This window comes from Solanum stenotomum, chromosome 9, assembly GCF_019186545.1.
Source record: "Solanum stenotomum isolate F172 chromosome 9, ASM1918654v1, whole genome shotgun sequence".
NCBI classification, from domain to species: domain Eukaryota; kingdom Viridiplantae; phylum Streptophyta; class Magnoliopsida; order Solanales; family Solanaceae; genus Solanum; species Solanum stenotomum.
The window spans coordinates 27,390,522-27,412,223 of record NC_064290.1 but is presented as its reverse complement, the minus strand read 5'-3'; the positions used below and the strand labels follow the sequence as shown (position 1 = coordinate 27,412,223).

Genomic DNA, 21,702 nt, shown 5'->3' with positions numbered 1-21,702 from the left:
TGTCAACGGTACCACCTCAACCTAGAGGCAGTGCCTAGGGGCAGGACCAGAGAGGTCTTCATCGAGAGCTTGGGGAGGACCCCGGGGAGACAGGTCAAGTGGTAGGTTTTGATTCATAGGGAAGAGGTCGACATGGCTACCTATATGAAGATCTTGCAAGGGCGGGTTAAGGTATCATAAACTGATATCACATGAATTGATTTTTTATGCCATTATCTTGGCTCAGATTTATTTTATTTGGGATCTTCTCTTTCATATGTATCTTGTATTAGGATTCCAGGTTGCGTATGTGTTTAGAGCCTCTATCTCCACTGTTGTACTTTTTGACCCCGTGGGTGAGTTTTTAGTACTAGATCGGGTTTATAGATCTTGTTTGGTAACTATTTGAGGGTGTGACATTCAAGCTAATCTTATTGGATTAGATATATTGGATTTTTATGTCATTATAAAAATGGTTTGGTTATCCCCCTTCCAAGAGGTCTTGGATTGTTTTGTTAAGACCTTTACCTTAGTAATGCATGGTATCCCTTTGGTGGTTTGGTAGTGCTCCTTTTGTAATGACCCTCTCGGTCATTTACTTTTTAATGACTTATTTTCATTGTCTAGAGTATTCCTCTATTGACCCCAAGTCATTTATGACCTTTTAGGACTGACAATTTGGTCACCTAGTCATTCATTTTGTTCTGTGAAAGTTTTTATACTTTTGGTATCTTCTGACTTGAATGGTTAACATCCGTCTAAATATCAAGAAGACCGATTCGAAATGAAATTATAATGGTTCCATCAGCTACAAAACATTGAGTTTTATGTAGAAGGACCCTTGCTGTGGATTTCAAGGCTTTCAGACTAATCGTGAGCCCTCTTATTGAACTTTATTCGAGACGAGCTCAGTTGGAAGTTCCAATATCTAAGAGTAGTCTGAGATTCTGAATTCAGCTAGGTAGTATATCTCGTTTGCGTGCACGGGGTTCTGGATGAATCTTGAGAACCTCCTCGAGGATTTTCATATTGGGTAAAACAAACTGATGTTGATCAGTTGGTGCAGGACATATTCCTTCTATGCGATCACAAGCTCTTATCCTCACTGGAAATGACCAATGGAGTAGGTCTCTATGTTCGCAATGTGTGTGCCACGTTGGTGGAGACTTGGCTTGTTGCCCTGTGTAATCACAAGCCTATTTCCACATACGCAAAGGCCAAGGTGTGGGACCTCCGTGTTTGTGGACCACTTCTCCACGATTTTAGAGAGTAATTTTCTGGTCTTTTTATTAAATTCCAGATGTGATTTTAATTTAGTTACAAAATTAAAATTCAATTATCTTGAGTTCTAGCAATATAAATTGAGTGATTCTTGTTGCTAATTTTCTGAAAGGTTTGGGCTTCACGTTAGAGTAATTTGGGAGTTGTGGAAAGCGTCATGTGGAGGTAAATTTCTCTCTGAAGGGTCTTCCATGCCTCGTTAAAAGAATTATAATTGTGATTAGCATGCATGATTTTCTTGCTGCCTTTTTCAGCCTCACATTGTGTCCTATCTTTGGAAACAAGCTCAGTAAGTCATATTGAACCTTTATATAAAATCAATTTTGAGTGCAAGTACCACATTCCCGTTTTGACTATATTTTTTATCCATCACAAATTATTGTGATTTTGGTATAAAAATATTTGTATTGATGTTGTGATGGTGTTTTGATAGCATGGCATCATTCAGAGACTATTTGTGATTTTGGGGCGCGTGCGATCTACTTTGAGGTAGCCTATAGTTTTCGAGTGTTTAGATTGAGCTCTAGAATGTGAACTCATGTTGATTAGTTGGGATATGGGTTGAGTTAGCAATTTATCATGCTTAATTTATAAGAAATCATGTTCAGGTTGTAATTTCAAGTTTTCGGGAATGCGATCATGTAGTTTATTTCCCTTTTTATCATAATCCTTTCCTTGTGGCCTCTATCTATTCTTGCTTATGATTTTTGGTAGAATGTTATTGATCTTATCCTAGGTTTAGGCTAGTGATTGCCTTAGACTTGCATTTCGGAGATGATAGGCCTTGGAATTACTCTGACATTGCTTCAGACATCTTATCTCCTTGTAGACTAATGTAGAACACTTGGGTCTAATAGTATGAGCCTTAGTTAGACGGTAACTCATCTCCGATGATCGTTAATCCATAATCCCCCTTTACTACAACCCTAGTTATTCTTGGTTATGATTTTGGGATTCATGCGAGGGTTCAGGGTTGGATGCAGTTTGAGCTTGGAGTTTTTCATTGACTACTTAGGTGTCAAAGTCGTTCCTAAGTGGCCTTATGATTGCATCTTGACATGGGATTCTTCCTCTAGCAGAACGTTTTGTTGTAGATTCAAGGTCTTGTCATGTTGCTCTACATTTAGCCATAGATTCTAGGTCTAGACACCTAATCTTCAACCGCAATCTAAGTTTCAAGCATATTATCCTTAGCGGAGTTGATATCTATCGGCTTAGTTTAGTTGGATCGTTAGGGAGCCCTATTCGCAGTTCAATTTTAGGCCATGCACTCTGGAATTTTAGATTTATCGGGTTCGCTCTCTATAGTTATAGTTCTTCTATGTACTGTTGGGCTTATGGGGCCCATTCAGGTTATTTTCTTAAACTTACGCACATGTGTACCTTTTGGGTTATGAGGAACAATTAGTTTTTAGTTCGCTTTTGCTTTTATTTCCACTTTTTTAACACTCCAGTGCATTCATGTTATACTTTCGCTCATTTGACCTCTATAGTGTTATATTCTTTCTTTTAATATTATCTTTACTTTTCAAGCTCAGTCGACCTATGATGACTATCGATGCTATTTTGGTACTCATACTATATTTTGCATTTGATTTTATGATGCAGAACTGAGCAACAGTTACCATAACTTAATTCGAGTCAGTTGTAGCGGGATTCAGAGGCATGGGTGAGCTTATGTCGTTTGGATCATATCTATCCTTTTGTATAGTTTTTCTAGTCTTTAGCATTTTTAGATAAGTCTGTATATTTTGGTTCATATATGGGACTTGTACTCTTTCTTTGTAGTAGCTCTGTACTTGTGACTACCAGGTTCTTGGTTGAATCTTTTGACTTATATATATATATATATATATTGCTCCTGCTCTTTTCTATTGATATATTTGCTAAATTGTTTCTATGTTGCGTGTTGGTTGTTATTTCTATCCTTACTCCCAATACATATCATTCCAAGTTACGAGTTTTGCATACCTACCAGTGATTTATAGTAGGTTTCATCATGACTCGAGTTTTCAGGTCGTCATAAGTTGGTATGAGAGCCCTAGGTACACCAGTCTCACTTGCATAGAGCTAATGTCTAATATATTCCTCTAGATTGGTGCAGAGAGATCTGTATTATTTCTTTTGGAGGCAACAAAGAATTATTAGGAAACTTGTCTCTTTCGTATCACTTTTGTGCACCATGTCTCTTAATGGTTTCCTAGAATCTCACTTGTTTCATTCTTTTGTATTATATCTTTTGGAGGCAACGAGGAATTATTAGGAAAATCGTTTCTTTTGTATCACTTTCGTGCAGGGTGTCTCTTATTGGTTTGCTGGAATCTCACTTGATTCATTCTTTTGCACGATGGCTCAACAGCAGGGATGATGCACTGAGGTACATTGGTAAACCCCTAGCAGGGATGAGCTCAACGACGTGTTAGGGCTGCAGCACCAGCTCAAAATAGAACAAAGGTCTCTAAAGCCAACAACAGAGCCTCAAACAACTCCAATTCCTCCTTAGCAGGTTAGTCCGAGACAAGCCTAGCCACAACCCAGGCAAACTATGGCTCCAGATTTTCAAGGAGCTATCTCCCAGTTTTTGGTTGTGTTAGGGAGCATACAAAAGGCCACAACACTAGTTGGACCAGTATCGTAGGGTAAGCCTATAGTAGCGGCCCCGTAGGTCGAGGGCCACTAGTACCTGATGTCGCCCTATTAATTATTGCAATCGAAGCAATGTCATTAGAGGAGCATAAAATGGTCGAGGTGTTTATGAAACTATCACCTTTAAGATTTTCTGGGACTATCGGAGAAGATGACCATATGTTTCTGATTACTTGTCGTGAGCAACTTTATACTTTTTGGCTAGTGGAGTTAAGAGGAGCCGACTTCCCTATATATCAGTTTGATGAGTCAGCCAGGCAGTGGTGGCATACTTCAGTTAAGTGTAAACCAAGTGGTTCACCCCCAGTTTCATGGGCTGTTTTTTTAGAGGCCTTTCTAATGAGATTCATACCATGGAGTGTGAGAGATAGACTCCGTGACCAATTATCGAAGTTGATTCATGGCTCCAGGATCGTGTCTAGGTATGGGGCGAGGTGTAACGAGCTCTCCTAAAATCCTACAATGATATTTCCCACTGAGCAGGAAAGGGTTCTTTGCTTTGTTTATGGGTTGAGACTTCAGTGTTGATTAAGACCGCGTCTATGGTTTTAGTGGGCCACTTTTTCTTAGATGTTTTTTATCATGCCTGTACTATGGAGAAGTTCTATCGCGAGGCCCTTGGGGGAAACTATAAGAGGGCTCGACATAGGGTAGCTAAAGTAGGTCCCAATATAGGGGCAATGACTCTAATGATAGTCCTCACCAGCAAATTCAACAAGTTTAGTCTAGTTTGATTGTTTAGGCCTCACTTTAGGCTTCAAAGAGTGACCAACACAGTAAGGCTGATGCTGGTATGTGTCAGACTTTGAGGGGTTCATAGTTTGGTTCTTTAGCTTGTAGTGGACGTTGTTTTATTGGGCCGATCTTTGCAAGAATTTTTATGATTGTGGTGAGCTTGATTATTTGTGAAGAGAATATCCTAGCGAGGGTTGCTTTAACTTACTTCCCCTCAAGCTCAACCATTTGCAGTGGTAGTAGCTCTAGCTAAGGGAGGTTCCCATGGTCAAGAGAAATGAGCTCAACATTAGGGAGCTCGGGGAGGACCCTAGGGAAAGGGATTTGGTGGTATAAGTGATGGAAATGGTAGGGGTCGACAGGACAATCTATATGTTGCTCCAGCGAGGGTGGAGGCTAAGGCATCATACACTATTATCACAAGTACAATTCATTCATTCCATCAACCCGTCTCGACTTTATTTGATTTGGGTTCTAATGTTTCATATGTGTCTGTTTATTATACTTTTCTATGAGTATGAGTTTAGATCTTTTTGCAGTGCCGTTGCATTTTTTTCCCTTGGTGGGTGAGTTATTAATTATGGATCGAGTATATAGGTCTTGGTTGGCAATTATCGTGGGACATAACACATGGGCTGACCTTATTATGCTAGATATGTTTGATTTTTATGTTGTTATAGGCAAAGAATGGTTATCCCCCTACCGTACGGTCTTGGATTACTTTTCTACAACCATTACCTTAGCCATTCCTAGTATCCATCCACTACTGTGGCATGGATCTTGTAGCCACACGCAAACTGGGATATCTCTTTGTTTAGGCTCAGAGGTTAATTGCTAGCAGTTGTCTAGCTTATTTGGCTTATGTGCAGGGTGTGATTATGGAGGTCCTTATATTTATTAAGTCCCTATTGTTTGAGATTTTATGGATGTTTTCCCTACTGACCTACATGACCTTCCCCGGAATGTGATATTGACTTTGCTACTGACCTCAAGCCATAAACTAATCCTATCTCAATTTCACCTTATCATATGGCCCATGCAAAACTCAATGCGCCCAATGTTCAGCTTCAGGATCTCTTAGGTAAGGGATTCAGTCGGCCGATTATGTCTCTTTGGGGTGCCCTAATCCTATTTGTGAAGAAAAAAGATGGATTTATGCAAATGTTTATTGACTACAGGCAGTTGAATAAGGTGAAGGTGTAGAAGCATTATCCCATGCCTTGCATTGATGATTTGTTTGACTAGTTTCAGGGTGTCATGGTGTTTTTGAAGATTTACTTGACATCTAGTTACTATCATTTGAGTATTAGGGTGGTGAACATCTTTAAGACCGTATTTAGGACTTTTTACAACCACTTAGTTCCTAGCGATGTCTTTTGGGTTGACTAATTCCCCTATTTCCTTTATGAACTTGATGACACATGTGTTTAGAAGGTATCTTATTCCTTTGATATTGTGTTCAATTTTGACATTTTGATATAATCCTGGAACGAAAAAGAGAATCAACAACATTTGACTACGGTGTTCCAGACTTTGATAGATCAGTGGCTTTATATCAAGTTCTCAAAGTGTGAGTTTTGTCTTGAGTCTATAGCATTATTAGGTTACGTGATGTCCAAGTATGGTATTATGGTGGATCCGGCTAAGATTGAGGCTATTTATTATTGGGCTAGGCCACCTTAGTGACTAAGATTTAGAGCTTCCTCATATTAGTGTGCTACTATAGACAGTTTGTGGAAGGTTTTTCTACTATTTCAACATTGTTGACCCGTTTGACTCACTTTGATGTTCCTTTTGAGTGGTCTGTGGAGTGTGAGTTGAGCTTTGGGAAGCTCAGGGAGTTGCTCACCACCGCTCTAGTTTTGACTCTTCCAATTGAGGGCTAGGGCTTGATGAAGTATTATGAGTCATCCGGCGTTGGTTTGGGCTGTGTATTGATGACATGGGGAAAGTTATAGCTTATGTATTGAGACACCTTATGGTGCACTAGTGAAACTACCCCACTCATGATTAGAAGTCGGCAACGATGGTTTTCACACTTAAGATCTTAAGGCACTATATGTATGGTGTTCGATATGAGATATATAGTAACACAAAGAGTCTTTAGTATATTATGATCCAGAATGACCTAATTCGGGCCAACGCTGGTGGATTGAGCTCCTCAAGGACTACGATCTCTTTATTATATACCATACAGGCAAGGCGAATATTTAAATAGACGCCTTGAGCCAAAAGGTGATGAGTATGGGTAGTTCAATCTTTCTTTCAGCTGTGGAGTGACCATTGTCTTTAGAAATTTAGTATTTAGCCAATAAGATGATTTAGCTTGATGTTTCAGATTCTAGGGAGGTGTTAGCCTATGTGGGAGTTCAATCTTCTCTGTTCGAGAGGGTTTGTGGTCATTAGTTTGAGGATGAAGCTTTGGTGTCTATCCGAGATCGGATTTTTCTAGGTGATGTCGGGCATACTACCTTAGATTATGATGGGGGGTTTTAAGGTTTGATGACTACATTTGTGTTCTGAGAATCAGAGATTTGATACTGCTAAACATTTTTTAGGCCCATGATTCCAAGTCACTCCATAGCTGGTTAACGTGAATATGTATCATGACTTGAGGCAATATTACTAGAGGTGTATTACGAGAAGAGATATTGCAGACTATGTGTCCTATTGCTTGTGTTGCCAACTGGTAAAGGCCGAGCATTTGAGGCCTTGTGGTGAGTTTCAGAGATTTCCCATATCAGAGGTGAAGTGGGAGCATATTACCATTGATATTTTAATGGGGTTTCCTCACACTTGTAGAGGTGCTCACAACATTTGGGTCATTATTGACTGATTGACTAGGTCAGAACATTTCATTCCCATTCAATCTTCTTTCAGCGTCGAGATACACATAAAACCTGAGCGGACCCCCATAAGCTCGACAGATACACAAAATAGCTTAGTCTATAAGGAAGAATGAGTAACCCAAATTTGGAACCAGGAACATGAGATGGCCTCCCAACCCAAGTAACCATGAAACCAAAAACCCAGTCAACTCCCAGCCCAGCTAGCTAGAGTGATAGTCAATTTAGGCCACCCAGCAAGATAGTCCACTCAAAAGGGCATAAGTTTTCCAACTAGCAAGAGTGACTTGAGAGTGTGTTAACTCCATAGAGGATCTCAGATATCAAGCCCACCCAGCCAGTCCTCTCTTAGGGGCATAAGTCGCTCAGCTACCAAGAGTGACTAGGGGGTGTGTCGACTCCGAAGAGGATCTCAAGTAGGCTCTTAGCCTTTTTGGATCGATGTCCACTCCCAAAGGTATAGAAAGAAGGATCCCAGCCATGCACAACTTAATATCCAAGCACAATGGAACAAACCTTTAGTAACACCTTAGATCTCCAAAAATAGGGAGAGAAAGAGCATAGAATGTCCACAAGAAATGATAATGCCTAAGCTAAGGCTCAGACTATCAGACTCAAGTCTTTTATTCTAGTCTACAAGGACCTAATCCATTCGAATTGACATCGGAGACAAAGCAAGTCTGTTATTCCAGTCTACACGGACCTAGTCCATTCGAATTGACATCGGAGACAAAGCAATCCACAAGGTTCAAGAGTCTTAGGCAACTTTAGCCTACCCAAGGCTAAGGCCAAACATGCATTTGAAAGCAAATAAAACTCAAGTAATTTCACATAGAATGCAAGTCACACAACCAACCCTACTAGCATAGCATAACCCTCATAATAGTCTCGATCAACCCTAAATCATGGTTTTTAAGAAGAAAAGCATAACTGACTAGGAACCCACCCCGAATTAACACTCACCATCATGAATTTACACATTCATGCTCAATCTAGATCAAAATGAAGTTGTAGCTTACCTGTAGGCCGACCGTGCGCACTCTAAATCAAAAGGCCTAAAAATTTTATTTTTGAACGACCTCTGAATGCTGCCACGCTATGTCAAATAAGATACAACAAAAGTATAGTCGTTATGACACTAAAAACATATAAAATAAATATGGACTAATTTTAGAGTCAAACAGAAATTGTGGGATCCATGCTAGAAATTCTGGGATTGACTCTGTCAAGAGGTCCTAAACTACACCTCAAACTTTTGTTCCAAACTTGAATGCAATTAGAGGCCTGAAACAGCGGAGCAAAAACATTAAATTTAATCAACAAAAAGAGATAAAGAAAAGGATAGGAAGCACCTTCAAGGCAAAATTTACCTCAAACGGAGGTCCACCAATGCATTCCAATCACTCTACCACGTAGCCATGACAAAAATGGATGCATGGGACTTTGAATCATTTAATTCCGAGCTAAAATGAGGAAGAAAACTCAATTTGAACCTCACTCTCTTAAGCTAATCGCCACTGGTCATTAAATAAGACCATACCTCGCGCTTCATCGTGAATGCGGAAGCCCTTCATAAATGTGGTGGGGGCCTCGCGAATGTGGCCAGGAGCGAACCAGATATCCATGATTCCAGAAAAACTTTTGTGAACGTGACCTCTACGATCGCGACCAAGGCTCTGCGAACGTGAGTCTCAAGTCACTTGACCTCCACAATCGCGGTCTACACCAACTCATATATATCATCTGGTTTGGCCAAGTCCCAAATCTCTAACAGGGTGCCCCGAATTCGTTCAGAACCTCTTGCACAATAACGATATATGCAACCCTACCAAAATCGATATTCCAAACTAAACAGAGCAATCAAAGTTCCAACACCAGGTCATCTCGACAAAAAATGGGTCTCACACCCAAACCCCATTTAACCTAAAATCCATAATGGGGCTCGGAATTAGTCTAGAGTCATTAGGATCTAAACGGAGGGTCGTTCTAAACCAAACTCAACATTCCGGAGCTAATGGCATTAACAGAATCCTCATCCAAGCTTGTTTAGTCAAAATGTTGATAAAGTCAAACTTAGGCCTTAACTTGATAGTTAAAATGTCTAATCCTACAAACTCATACTAAAAGCCTCGAGAGTCATGTCGGACATGTCACGAGCCTAAAATGACCCTTCCAAAGCTGAGGAAATCGTCAGAATTAGGTTATGAGATCATTTTCTAGAACTATTGGTCAAAATTGACCGTTCAAGGTTCAAAAACTCCAAAATACTAAAACTCACTATAAAATAAAACGAATTACCAAGTGACCAAACTGTTAGTTCTAGCAAGTCAAAAATAACTTGGGGTCGCTACAGGAAAGATCTAAATGATGAATAGGAGACATAAATACATAAAGGACCTGGAGGACATGACATCAGGTGGATCTACTAGCTTAGTCACAAAAGACTATCATACAGGGGCAAGTAGTTAGGAGCTAGAGGTTGCTAGTAGAGACTACCCTATTTTGAGCCTTGATGCTTATCATGATAAACGACACTAACCTACTGTATGAGTGTTTACGATCATCGATAGTATAGTAACCCAACTAAAGTTTGGGGACGTGTCCCAAGGGAGTGGTTTTGAGAATTGATAGAAAAATAAAATTAAGCTCTAACTAGTCGTAGGTAAAGACATTAATGAACAAAAACATGGTAAATTAAATGGGGTGACACGAAAGTGTCAAATATCAATTTGGGGGTTTTGTCACATGTAGTAAAAATAGCAAAAATTAACAAGAAAATCAAGTATGGGGAAATGTTCTTGCGATGTGACTGCAATAAAAGTTGAGATAAGTAGTTGGGTACATGCTTTTGATAGGAAATTTGTAAGATAATAGTGACTAGGCTAAGCTTTAAATGGAAATAAGTTCCCTCCCGGGCAACTTACCCCGTTTCGAATGCGTTTCTCTCGGACACCCATTTGCCTCATGAAGACCAGCCTACGCCTTACCTCACTCTCTCTCTCGAGCTGAGTGTTAGGATATGGGACTAGGGTTCACCCTCTCGGGCTGAACCTCATGTTGATCCACTCCTTAGGCCATCAGTCTAGTGGTCTTGGTTTTGCGACCTCCCTCTCGGGAAAGCCGAAAACACATGGGTGGCTTTGTATTTGCAACTACAAACCCTTTAGATTAAACCACAACCACTAGGTGAAATCACCATTAAACTACATCTAACCTATCATGAAGCAAGAGCCAACAATAATATCAACACATATTTGCTAAATCACACCCCAAGAATTGGGAGTTTTAGACACACATCAAGAAATAACAAAATACACCTAAAATGATAGTAAAATCAAATAGGTATAAGAAATTAAACCTTGATTTAAGCAAAGGAAGAAGAATGGAGAAGACCCATTTCCAACTTGGGGAAGATGGAATCCTTCTTTCTTCAAGTCTCTCCAAACTTGAGAGAAAAATATCCAAAAAGTATTATTCTATTCTGGAATTTAAAATAAAAGTTCGGCTCTTCAACATTAATAATAAGTTCGGTATTTATAGACTTCAGAAAATAGCGCTGGTGGATCTTTCGACGAAGTTAGTCGATGCCGCCAAATGACTCGGCGACTCGCCCTTCTTCTATTTCATCGTCATTTCATGATTGCCTTAAGCATCTTCACATTCTGGACCATTGGGTAGTATAGTACTGCATCGCGGAACTATTTGGCGAAGTGCCGATTGCTCCTTTTATCGCCTTTTTAATCCTCTTCCTTCAGGGATTCGCATACTGGAACAAAGGGCGGAGTCTTTCCTTTCGGCGAATCGCCAAAGGTTCTTGGCGATGCTCATGCTTCAGCTTCTTCATTCTTTTCAGCCTTTTTGTTCCTTCTTGCGCCTAAGTGTCCATGCTTCCACTAAAACTTCAAATACCTAAAACTTAAGAGTTTTCATCAGATATTGAGACAAAATAAGCATTCGAGGATGCTATTTCTATCAAAATAAAGCCCTAAATGAGTCCAATTTGTGGACTCATCAACACCCCCAACTTAAACTTTTGCTTGTCCTCAAGCAAACTCAAGTTCAGTCGTTCAAAAAGGGTGTCTCAAATAGTGATACACAAGACTCAATCATGAACATACACAACAAGATTCAAATTACTTATGCAAAGATCAACTGTGCACTCAAAGATTCAAGTTGTGACACACCATTACTAGCGATTCTCATGCTCGCAATACTTGCTACTTGTGCGAGGTCAAGCTCGACAAAAAGTATCTAAATGCCCTCACATGAAGAATGATTCCATATTCACATACAGAGGTTAACCAATTCAAGATCAGGAATAAGATGCAATGCTCACACTCAAAAAGAGGAACACAATGCATTCTTTCACCCATAGGTTTGCCCTTATTTTCCAATCGACTTTTGATTCGGCTTACTCAAGATCAAAAAGGTCTTTGTAAGGCTTGTAATGGGGATGAGTGCAAAGGTATGGTCATTTAGGCTCAATGGCTCCTTCCTTGTGGTATCTGGTATTCTCAAGGCATTCATTTCTCCTCATTTATCAATTCTTTTTTCTAATGCTTCTAAGTCACCTGTTTATTCACCTTCATGGCTTGCTTGGAAGCCCGATTTCCTTCGTACCTTTTTCCACAGTTTTTTTTTTAGGAAATTGAAGGGGTTTCCACTTATGCAATCCCATGGGTTAGGGGGGACTTTTTCTTGGACTTCTTGACTTCCCCTTTTCCTTTTTACCACACCCCCAACTTAGGCTTTTGGCCTAAGTTGGCTATTCACTAAATCATAAATTAAGAGGATTGTAGGTAGTGGGTCAAGTAAGGTCTAGGATTCATCAAGGTTCTTCCAAAGAAAGGTAAGGCTCAAAGGGTGTTCAAAAGAGTTTTACACGCTCACGGGTAGGCCACAAAAGAGGTATATGTCAAATTTGGCTCACACTCTTTAAAGTTGCCTAAGATCATTTCAAGAGGACACCTTTAATCAGACTAACAGAGAAAATTATAGGTTTATTCATGCATGGTTCAAAGCAAGTTAATCACACAAGGCATCGACATTGAAGTCAAACAAGACTACACACTTTCGCTAGTGTGCAACAGTCATTACAAGAGAATCAATTTGATAAATGGCTAATCACAATGAGATACAAAGAGTTCACATATTGTCTATGCAACTTCATTTGGCCTCGTCATAGCCATACATTCATGTTCGTTCAATTGAGAGCACTATTCAAGTCATCAGTATTGATCGAAACCGAGACTCATTTTTTTACAAAAGAACAGCCACATTCAAGTCACGAGGGGTGGCAAAAATGTGCGAAAAATACAAAAAAATTGGAAGGCTCAAAATCATTTTGCAATTAAAAGTAAAAAGAGCCACGAGCTCAAACATCCACAGAAAAGCAATTGTTAACACAATTATAAACAGACAACCCAAATGTATTCAAAACACGAATATTCGAAACAAGAAAAACAAGGTGACCCTCACCCCACCACAAATAAGATCATTTGTCCTCAAATGCAGGTAATTCGGAATCAAAAGGCAAGATGAAGAAAGATAGAGAGGAAGATAAAGAGGGGATCATGGTTAATAGGTTGCTCCATCTGTCTGGACATTGATGCTTTGGCTTGAAAAAACCATCCACTTGGCGATGTTAGTCAAGCTAGGTAACTCATTCGGCGGAACGCTGAGAAGTCATCCATGAACACCGCCATAGAGTCGTCGACCATATCTGCAAAAATAGACAACATGCAATGCTAAAATATTGTTGGGGCATTACATACCCCGAATGACATCCTTTTGAATGCAAAAGTTCCATAAGGGCAAGTAAAAGTTGTTTTCTCTTGATCTTCCGACACAATAGAGATTTGATTGTAGCCGGAGTATCCATACAAGAAACAGTACCATCCTCTTTCTGATAACCGCTGAAGCATCTGATCCATAAAGGGCATCGAAAAATGACCTTTTTTAGTCCACGAGTTAAGTTTTCGGTAGTCCATGCATACTCTCCACCCAGTTATTGGTCTTGTTGGCACAAGTTCTTCTTTTGTATTCGGGACTACGGTTATTCCTCCTTTTTTATGGGACACATTGCACCAGACTTACCCACTTACTATCTGCAATAGGGTATATCACCAATGCATCTTGCCACTTGATGATTTCCATTTTTACCACCTCTTGCATTGGAGGGTTTAATCTTCATTGATGTTCCACACTAGGCTTGCATTCCTTGTCGATCCGAATTTTGTGAGTGCAGATGCCAGGAGAAATTCCTACTATATGGGCTATTGTCCATCCAATAACTTTTATGTGCTTCCGCAGTACTTCAATGAGCAATTTCACCTGCCTTTCAAGAAGATTGGCTGCAATAATTACCGGTAGAGTATTATTGGCTCCTAAGAAGGCATATTTGAGATGAGAAGGTAGGACTTTTAACTCCAAATTAGGTGGTTCTTCTGTTGATGGTTTAGCAGGGGGCTTTCTCTGTTTTTCAGATCGATATCCAATTTGATTGGATTCCTTGAATATGCTCTTATTCCTGATAAAGCTGCTACCACTTCCTCGTAACCTTGAACTTCGGATTCATCATAATTAGCAAGCATAGATTCAAGAGGCTCATTATTGCGCATTAAATGACTCACACTTGCCACTGCCTTATCTATCACATCCTCAGTGGACACCACATGGATGTTACTTGGTTGCTTCATGGACTTACATATATTGAAGGTCACCTCATCATCATCATTCACACGAAACTTCAAGTTCCCGCTTTCAACATCCACCAGTGCTCTCCCTGTAGCTAAGAAAGGGCTTCCCAAAATAATGGGAATTTCAGCATCGATCTCACAGTCTAGAATCATAAAATCAGCCGGAAAGATGAACCGATCCACTTTTACTAATATGTCATAGAGTATTCCGACGTGGTGCTTGATTGATCGATCATCCATGAGGAGTCTCATTGTGGTTGCCTTTGGTTCACCCAAACCAAGTTGCTTGTATATTGCATAGGGCATCAAGTTGATACTTGCCCCTAAGTCGCACAAGGCTTTAGCAAATTGGAGCATGTGAATTGTGCACGGGATTGTGAATGCTCCAGGATCTTCTCTCTTAGTGATTGAATCATTTGTCATAATTGCACTATAACTATGGGGCATCTCTATCGTTTTATATTCCAATCTCCTTTTCTTTGTAACCAGTTCTTTCATGAATTTGGCGTATCCCGGCATTTCCAACAATGCTTCTACCAGAGAAAGGTTGATTGATAAGATCTTAAATACTGACAAAAAAATTTTGAACTTCTCATCGTCATTTTTCGTTTTCGAACGTTGGGGAAATGGTGGAGGTATCTTGGGTAAGGGATGTATGACTTTTGGAACTTGAACTTGTTGATTTGCTTCCTTATGTAGTTTTTTTGTAAGGCCTTGCTGAATAAGCAAATCTTGTTCCTCCACTCCTTGACTCTCTTCATGTTTTTGAGTATCTTCATCTTCCATCATATCCCTATCGCCACCTTACCGCTACGAGTAACCACAGCCAGCTCTCTTTCAATATATTCCATGGGTGTTGTGGATGTTAATTGAGTTGATAACAGACTCAATTTACCTTCCAACATTTTGATAGCATCCGCATGAGAATTTCCTTTGTTGTTCAATGATAAAAGTCATTTTTCATTCCTTTTAGCAGATCATCAGAGCCCTCAACTTTGTCAAGTATGCGTGATAATAACTCATTTACCCGAGGACTACTTGCACTCCCATTAGATTTTGGGCATTCACTCAAGTGAATATGGTCCTCCTCCTAGCATCCTGCTTAGCCCAATCTTGCCAATATCTCCCTAGTTCTTCTCCTCTATAATAGCTCAAACCTTGATTCCCATTGATAGCGTGTGTGGAAACCCTCCTCGTAACTTCTGGAGTTCCAACCTTGATTCTCCCCTGGTCTTGAGTAACCGAAAGAAGAACCCTCCTCAACTTGAAACACCCCACGTGTCCCCTACATATGTTCTTGTAGCATTTCCATTTGAGATAACATCTTCTTGATGTTTTCGCCCCTTTCTCTTTCTTTTTCGATCTGTTCTTGCATTAATCGGAAGCATAGTGAGGAGACTTGATCATCTTTGGTATACCATGCTTGGTTTACTTTAGTCATACCATCTAGGAGAAATGAGGCTACTTCAAATAATTGTAACATTATTCCTCCTTGCACCAATTGATCAGCTATTCCTTTATTCACCGAATCCAGACTACGGTAGAAGTATTGGAGCAGCAACTCACCTGGTAGGCGTTGGGCACTTACGCAAAGATCTTTTGAACCTTGTCCATGACTCGCGAATTGGTTCACCCTCCTGTTGCTTGAAATTCTTGATATCGTCCCTCAGCTTCATCATTCTTGATGGAGGAAAGAATCTTTTGTGAAATGCCATAACCAACTCCTCCCATGATCTGATGGAATTGTTCGGGCACTCAATCAACCATTAGTGGCTCCCCCAGTTAACAAAAATGGAAATAAGTGAAACCGTATGTATTCTTGAGATAGGTTCTTGAATGATAAAGGGGTGCACACTTCCACAAAGCTTCTTACATGATCATGCGGATCTTCATGCTCCAACCCTCCAAATAAACCTCTCGAATGTATGAGTTGGAGTGTTGCGCCGGTAACTTCGAACATTACATTCCCGTCAGCTTGTGGTATGCAAGTTTCACCCATCTCACCCATGTCAGCAGGATGATAAACACTATTAGCATCGTTGGTGTCGTCTCGATGAAAAGCACCATCTGCTGAGTGGCCCGCTTGGCAGCTATTGTCCCCGTTTGTACTCATATGTCCTGTTGTGCCACACAAATACTCAAGACAAAACTGAAAATTAAATTAGTAAATTACAACTATGAAGAACAAAAATTCTACTAATCTAAAAATTCTCAAATAACACCACTCCCCGGCAGCGGCGCAATTTTGCTGCTTATCGTGGCCAATGACACTAACCTACGGTATGACAGTCTACGATAATCGATAGTATAGTAACCCAACTAAAGGTTGGGGTCGTGTCCCAAGCGAGTGGTTTTGAGAATTGATAGAAAAATAAAATTAAGCTCTAACTAGTCGTAGCTAAAGACATTAACGAACAAAAATATGGTAAATTAAAGAGGGTAACACGAAAGTGTCAACTATCAATTTGGGGGTTTTATCACAAGTAGTAAAAATTAACAAGAAAATCAAGTATGGGAAATGTTCTTGCGGTGTGACCGCAATACACGTTGAGATAAGTAGTTGGTTACATGCTTTTGAAAGGAAATTTGTAAGATAATAGTGACTAGGCTAAGCTTTAAATGGAAATAAGTTCCCTCTCGGGCAACTTACCCCGTTTCAAATGCGTTCCTCTCGGATACCCATTTGCTGCATGAAGACCAGCCTACGCCTTAGCCCACTCATTCTCTCGAGCTAAGTGTTAGGATATGGGACTAGGGCTCACCCTCTCGGGCTGAACTTCATGTCGACCCACACCTTAGGCCATCAGTCTAGTGGTCTTGGTTTCGCGACATCCCTCTCGGGCAAGCCGAAAATACATGGGTGGCTTTGTATTTGCAACTACAAACCCTTTAGATTAAACCGCAACCACTGGGTGAAATCACCATTAAACTACATCTAACTCATCAACAAGCAAGACCCAACAATAATATCAACACATATTTGCTAAATCACACCTCAAGAATGGGGGTTTTAGCCACACATCAAGAAATAACAAAAGACACCTAAAAATGATAGTAAAATCAAATGAGTATAAGAAATTAAACCTTGATTTAAGTAAAGGAAGAAGAATGGAGAAGACCCACTTCTTACTTGGGGAAGATGGAATCCTTCTTTCTTCAAGTCTCCCCAAAACCCTCTCCAAACTTGTGAGAAAAATATCCAAAAAGTACTATTCTATTCTGGAAATTAAAATAAAAGTTAGACTCTTCAAAATTAATAATAAGTTCGGTATTAATGGACTTTAGAAAATAGCGTTGGCAGATCTTTCGGTGAAGTTAGTCGATGTCACCGAATGACTTGGTGACTCGCCCTTCTTCTGTTTCATCGTTGTTTCATGCTTGCCTTCAACATCTTCACGTTCTGGACCATTGGGTGGTATAGTACTACATCACAGAACTATTCGGTGAAGTGCCGACTGCTCCTTTTATCGTCTTTTTTATCCTCTTCCTTCAGGACTTCGCATACTGGAACAAAGGGCGGAGTCTGTTCTTTCGGCGAATCGCCAAAGTTTCTTGGCGATGATCATGCTTCAGCTTCTTCGTTCTTGTCAACCCTTTTGTTCCTTTTTGCGCCTAAGTGTCCATGCTTCCACTAAAACTTCAAATACCTGAAACTTAAGAGTTTTCATCAGATATTGAGACAAAATAAGCATTCGAGGACACTATTTCTATCAAAATAAAGCCCTAAATGAGTTCAATTTGTGGACTCATCAAGCCTCCACCTCAATATTCTCTTAGTGCTAAGTAAAGTCCCAACAGAATTAGTCGCAAACATATTCATATCATCATACTTGTAAAGGCATAATTAAATTACCAATCTAATCTTAAGTCATCAAAGAGTAGCTCCTTTAAATCATGATTCATACATATATGAGAAAACCTTTCAGAGCCATGATTTCATAATATGTGAGAAAATCTTTCACAATTTCATTGATGCTTATCATAAAAGCAACCTTAATTCATAAAACGTGTTTTTTCATAAATCATACATAGCTTTCATAAATCATCAATCATAAGTTCATAGGTTTCCACATAAATTCATAGTCAAAATCATCAATAATGCATGGGTTCATATGAAATCAATTGGAAAACACGGAATTAAATAAAATCATGCATAATAAGATTGAAATCAAACAATTAAATCATAATCAAATAGGACCCATGAAGATTTGCCTAAAACCTTAGATAATTGGGGAAATTGAATTGGAGAATTGAGATCTTTTGGGACCCAATGGATGAATGGAATCTATTGATAAATTCCAACATACCTTGATATAAAAATCCCAAAAGAAATGGAGAAGAAAGAGACTTGAAGCTAGAAACCTATGTATTCTTCCTTGAACTTGAGAGAATTTGGAAAGGATGAATGTGGATGGGATTTGGGGTTTTGAGAGAATGAGAGAGTTGGGTTAGTTTTAGGAAATGAAAGGTACCTATATGACTTAGAATTAGGGTCAAAGCGACATAGTGTAGGGGTTGGGTAGATAGGAAAAAACCAAAATACCCTTCATTAAAATCTGTCGAAGTGATCTACGAATTGGACCTACAAATTTTCTACGGCCCATACTCGTCAACAATAGAACCACTAACAGGGGCCTAAAATCCTTCCAACTTCCATGAGACCTGCCTACGGCCCGTCATCCTTTCTACGATTTATAGTCAACTCATCAAACCCAAGTTTGAGCCCAAAATTTAACCTAAGGAACCTTTCACGGAATCCATTTACGACTCTTCATGTCCACTCTACGTCAACTTACTGAGAATTCAAATTTCCAAAACTCAACTCATAGTTTCAACTTCCTTCCTACGGTCTGTAGGACTTTCTACGATCCGTAGATAAGATTCGTAGATCAATGCTTCAGTTCCAAAACTGAACTTTTCCTTTCACTTTTTCAGTTTCCGAGGTGTTACGGTGATGTCATCCATCTAACCAGTCACTTATTTTCTTTGATGATCTTTTTCATTATTATATATGTATTATTCTACATTGTGAATTTAAGTATTACATGTTGGATTAAAAATTAAAAATATATATAGACATAATTCCACTATAATTGTATGTGTTCTTATATCAAACCATATTCTATAATTTTAAACATAAAGGGTTTTGTTTCATATCCTTAATTTTTATTTTAATAGATGTTTTAATTGGCTCCTCAATATCTAAGTGCCTAGGGAAAAATTGCTTATTTGTAAAATTCAGCTTTAAAATATTATCAAAAAACTTCTACTATCGGCCTAATCAAAAGCAAGTCCACTGGGAAAATCAAGAGACGGAGCTACACGCTCAAAACATGTTGGTTAATGAACATGTCACCATCCAAAGATGGATGTGAGTGATGTCACTCGTCTTATTTCACCAAGACAAGTCAGCCTAAAAACCAAATATCACGATAAACTATGAAAGTAAAATAAGAATGAAAATTTAACAACAATTAATAACGTGGATAACAAAGTCAACTTAATTAAAATCCCCAAAACACGATTGTCACGTGCACAACCCTCTGATCTATTACAATATATTTGAAATAAAAACTATAATTCTCAAATGATGTTGTCTCTAAAGTAGAATAAGATCATCAATAGGAGTAATAAGGTCCGCTGACAATTTAATATTAACAATACATATGGTCACGTCATCAATCACAAGGTCCACATAAAAGCACTCACAAGTTCACCATGAAAAAGATATGCAATATAATGAAATGCAATGTTAGGTATAGTGATGCATGTCTGACCTAGTGATACACACCCGCTGTCTCTTAGTCCGGGACCCATGGGAGACATATTTGTCCATGCATCCATCGCGACATGCGACATGACCCTCGATAATATAATCCATCATGGTGTACGGCACGTCCGTCAAATCATAATATCCTTCACGGCACGTGACATGTCCCTTGAAATGATACATCCTCTTTAATTCTTTATTCTTCCTCAATTCTCATAACACTTGTCACAACTATGTCTCAGAACCAATGCAAATGACATGTTCACACAAATAATGAGGAGATGAGCATTTCCATATCAATACGTAATTACAACAACACAATTGTGATACAACATTAATTATAAATCATTAAACATTTCAAATCATTCCCAACACATCACACATCAATATACATTTAAGTTACCTTTTATTAGCCCTTTTTCCTCATTAGAAATATTCAATATGATCAAGTCAAACCATCTCCGTGTACCATTAATCCCTAACACAACGACAAGTAAATACATGATTCTATACAACTTAAAAAAGGTTGAAAAGTTCACTTGCCTCAAATAATTGAACAATCACACCGAGACTTGAGCCTTTCCTTTTCGTTGGGCTTCCAAATCAATGCAATCTATTCAAATAAATAATCACAATAATATTTCAAAACTAACCACACCCATATTACTATATGTTTAGCCTTGACGCAAAAACTTACCGAAATCTATAAGAAAGTTCCTAAATCTTAATGCCAACCAATAGGTTAAATCTCATATTTCCTAAATTTCAAGTCTAGGGTTAAGTCTTAATATCTCCAAATAATATAACACTAATAATATTCATATATTATAATATACCAATATTTAATTCCAGCCCCCACATGTCAAAGCTTGAATAAACACCCGCAGAACCTAACTATATTTTAACACAATTCAATCCTATATTAAACTTACCAATTATTAGCTCACCATTAGCTATCAATATGTCATAATTTTCCCACTAAAACTTATCCCTTTAAAGACCCAATTCCAACAGAATACATAATTTAAGTGTTCAATTCTTTTCCTCCCACCATTAAGAGAACCGGCGCCACATATGTGATTATTAGTGGGCAAGGTTAGTTTACTAATGGGGCTATTTGGTGTTAGTTCTTTCACTAGAAAATATATATAAAAATAATAATCACAAAAGCTTAGCTAAAGTTCTTACCTGAAGGAAGAGCACTAATGTGAACTATGTGGTTCACTCATACAGTTTAAGTCTAATTTATTTTACACATAGGCCAAGTGCATAGGGTATTAAATAAATCTATGGACTTGGTCCATTAATCACTTACTAAAATTAATTATTTAAAATTTATCCGAGATAACCATAGTTAAACAAGTAATCAAAATTCTCATTTAAAATTTACGAAAATGATCTTTTATGAAAGAGAAAGGACTAGTTATCAATATGATAGTGGTAGTAATAGATAAGCAATGGACAAATGGAGAGTGAGAGTTTGTGCAGCGGCAGAAGACGTTTCTATCCATGTGCATCACTTATATTGGACAGAATGATGGTGTAAGGCCCAACGTAAATTGTGGCCCAACAAACTGATAAGCCCATATAATTAGATAGTTGGAATTAGTTAGTTATAAAGATCCCAATGTACTCTTAATTGAGCTAAGACCTCTTCTCTAAACTTTAATTTGAATCAATAACAAATCTTCTCTCTTCTTTAATGTTCTTCATTCTTGAATATCTTTTAGGCAATAGTGACAGAATT

At 38.8% G+C, this 21,702-nt stretch overlaps 2 protein-coding genes across 2 annotated transcripts in view; one reads left to right on the top strand and one right to left on the bottom strand.

The window, feature by feature from the left end:
• LOC125877221 (cyclin-T1-3-like) overlaps positions 1–21,702 on the top strand; it is a 557,390-nt gene that overhangs the window by 399,063 nt on the left and 136,625 nt on the right. The window lies entirely within an intron of this gene.
• On the bottom strand, positions 13,910–14,971 carry LOC125877415 (uncharacterized). The gene has a single exon (XM_049558712.1). The coding sequence runs from the start codon at positions 14,969–14,971 to the stop codon at positions 13,910–13,912; it is 1,062 nt and encodes a 353-aa protein (XP_049414669.1).

Excerpts from the sequence above, each read along its gene's own strand:
- LOC125877415 (XM_049558712.1), bottom strand. The coding sequence starts at position 14,971 with ATGGAAGATGAAGATACTCAAAAACATGAAGAGAGTCAAGGAGTGGAG.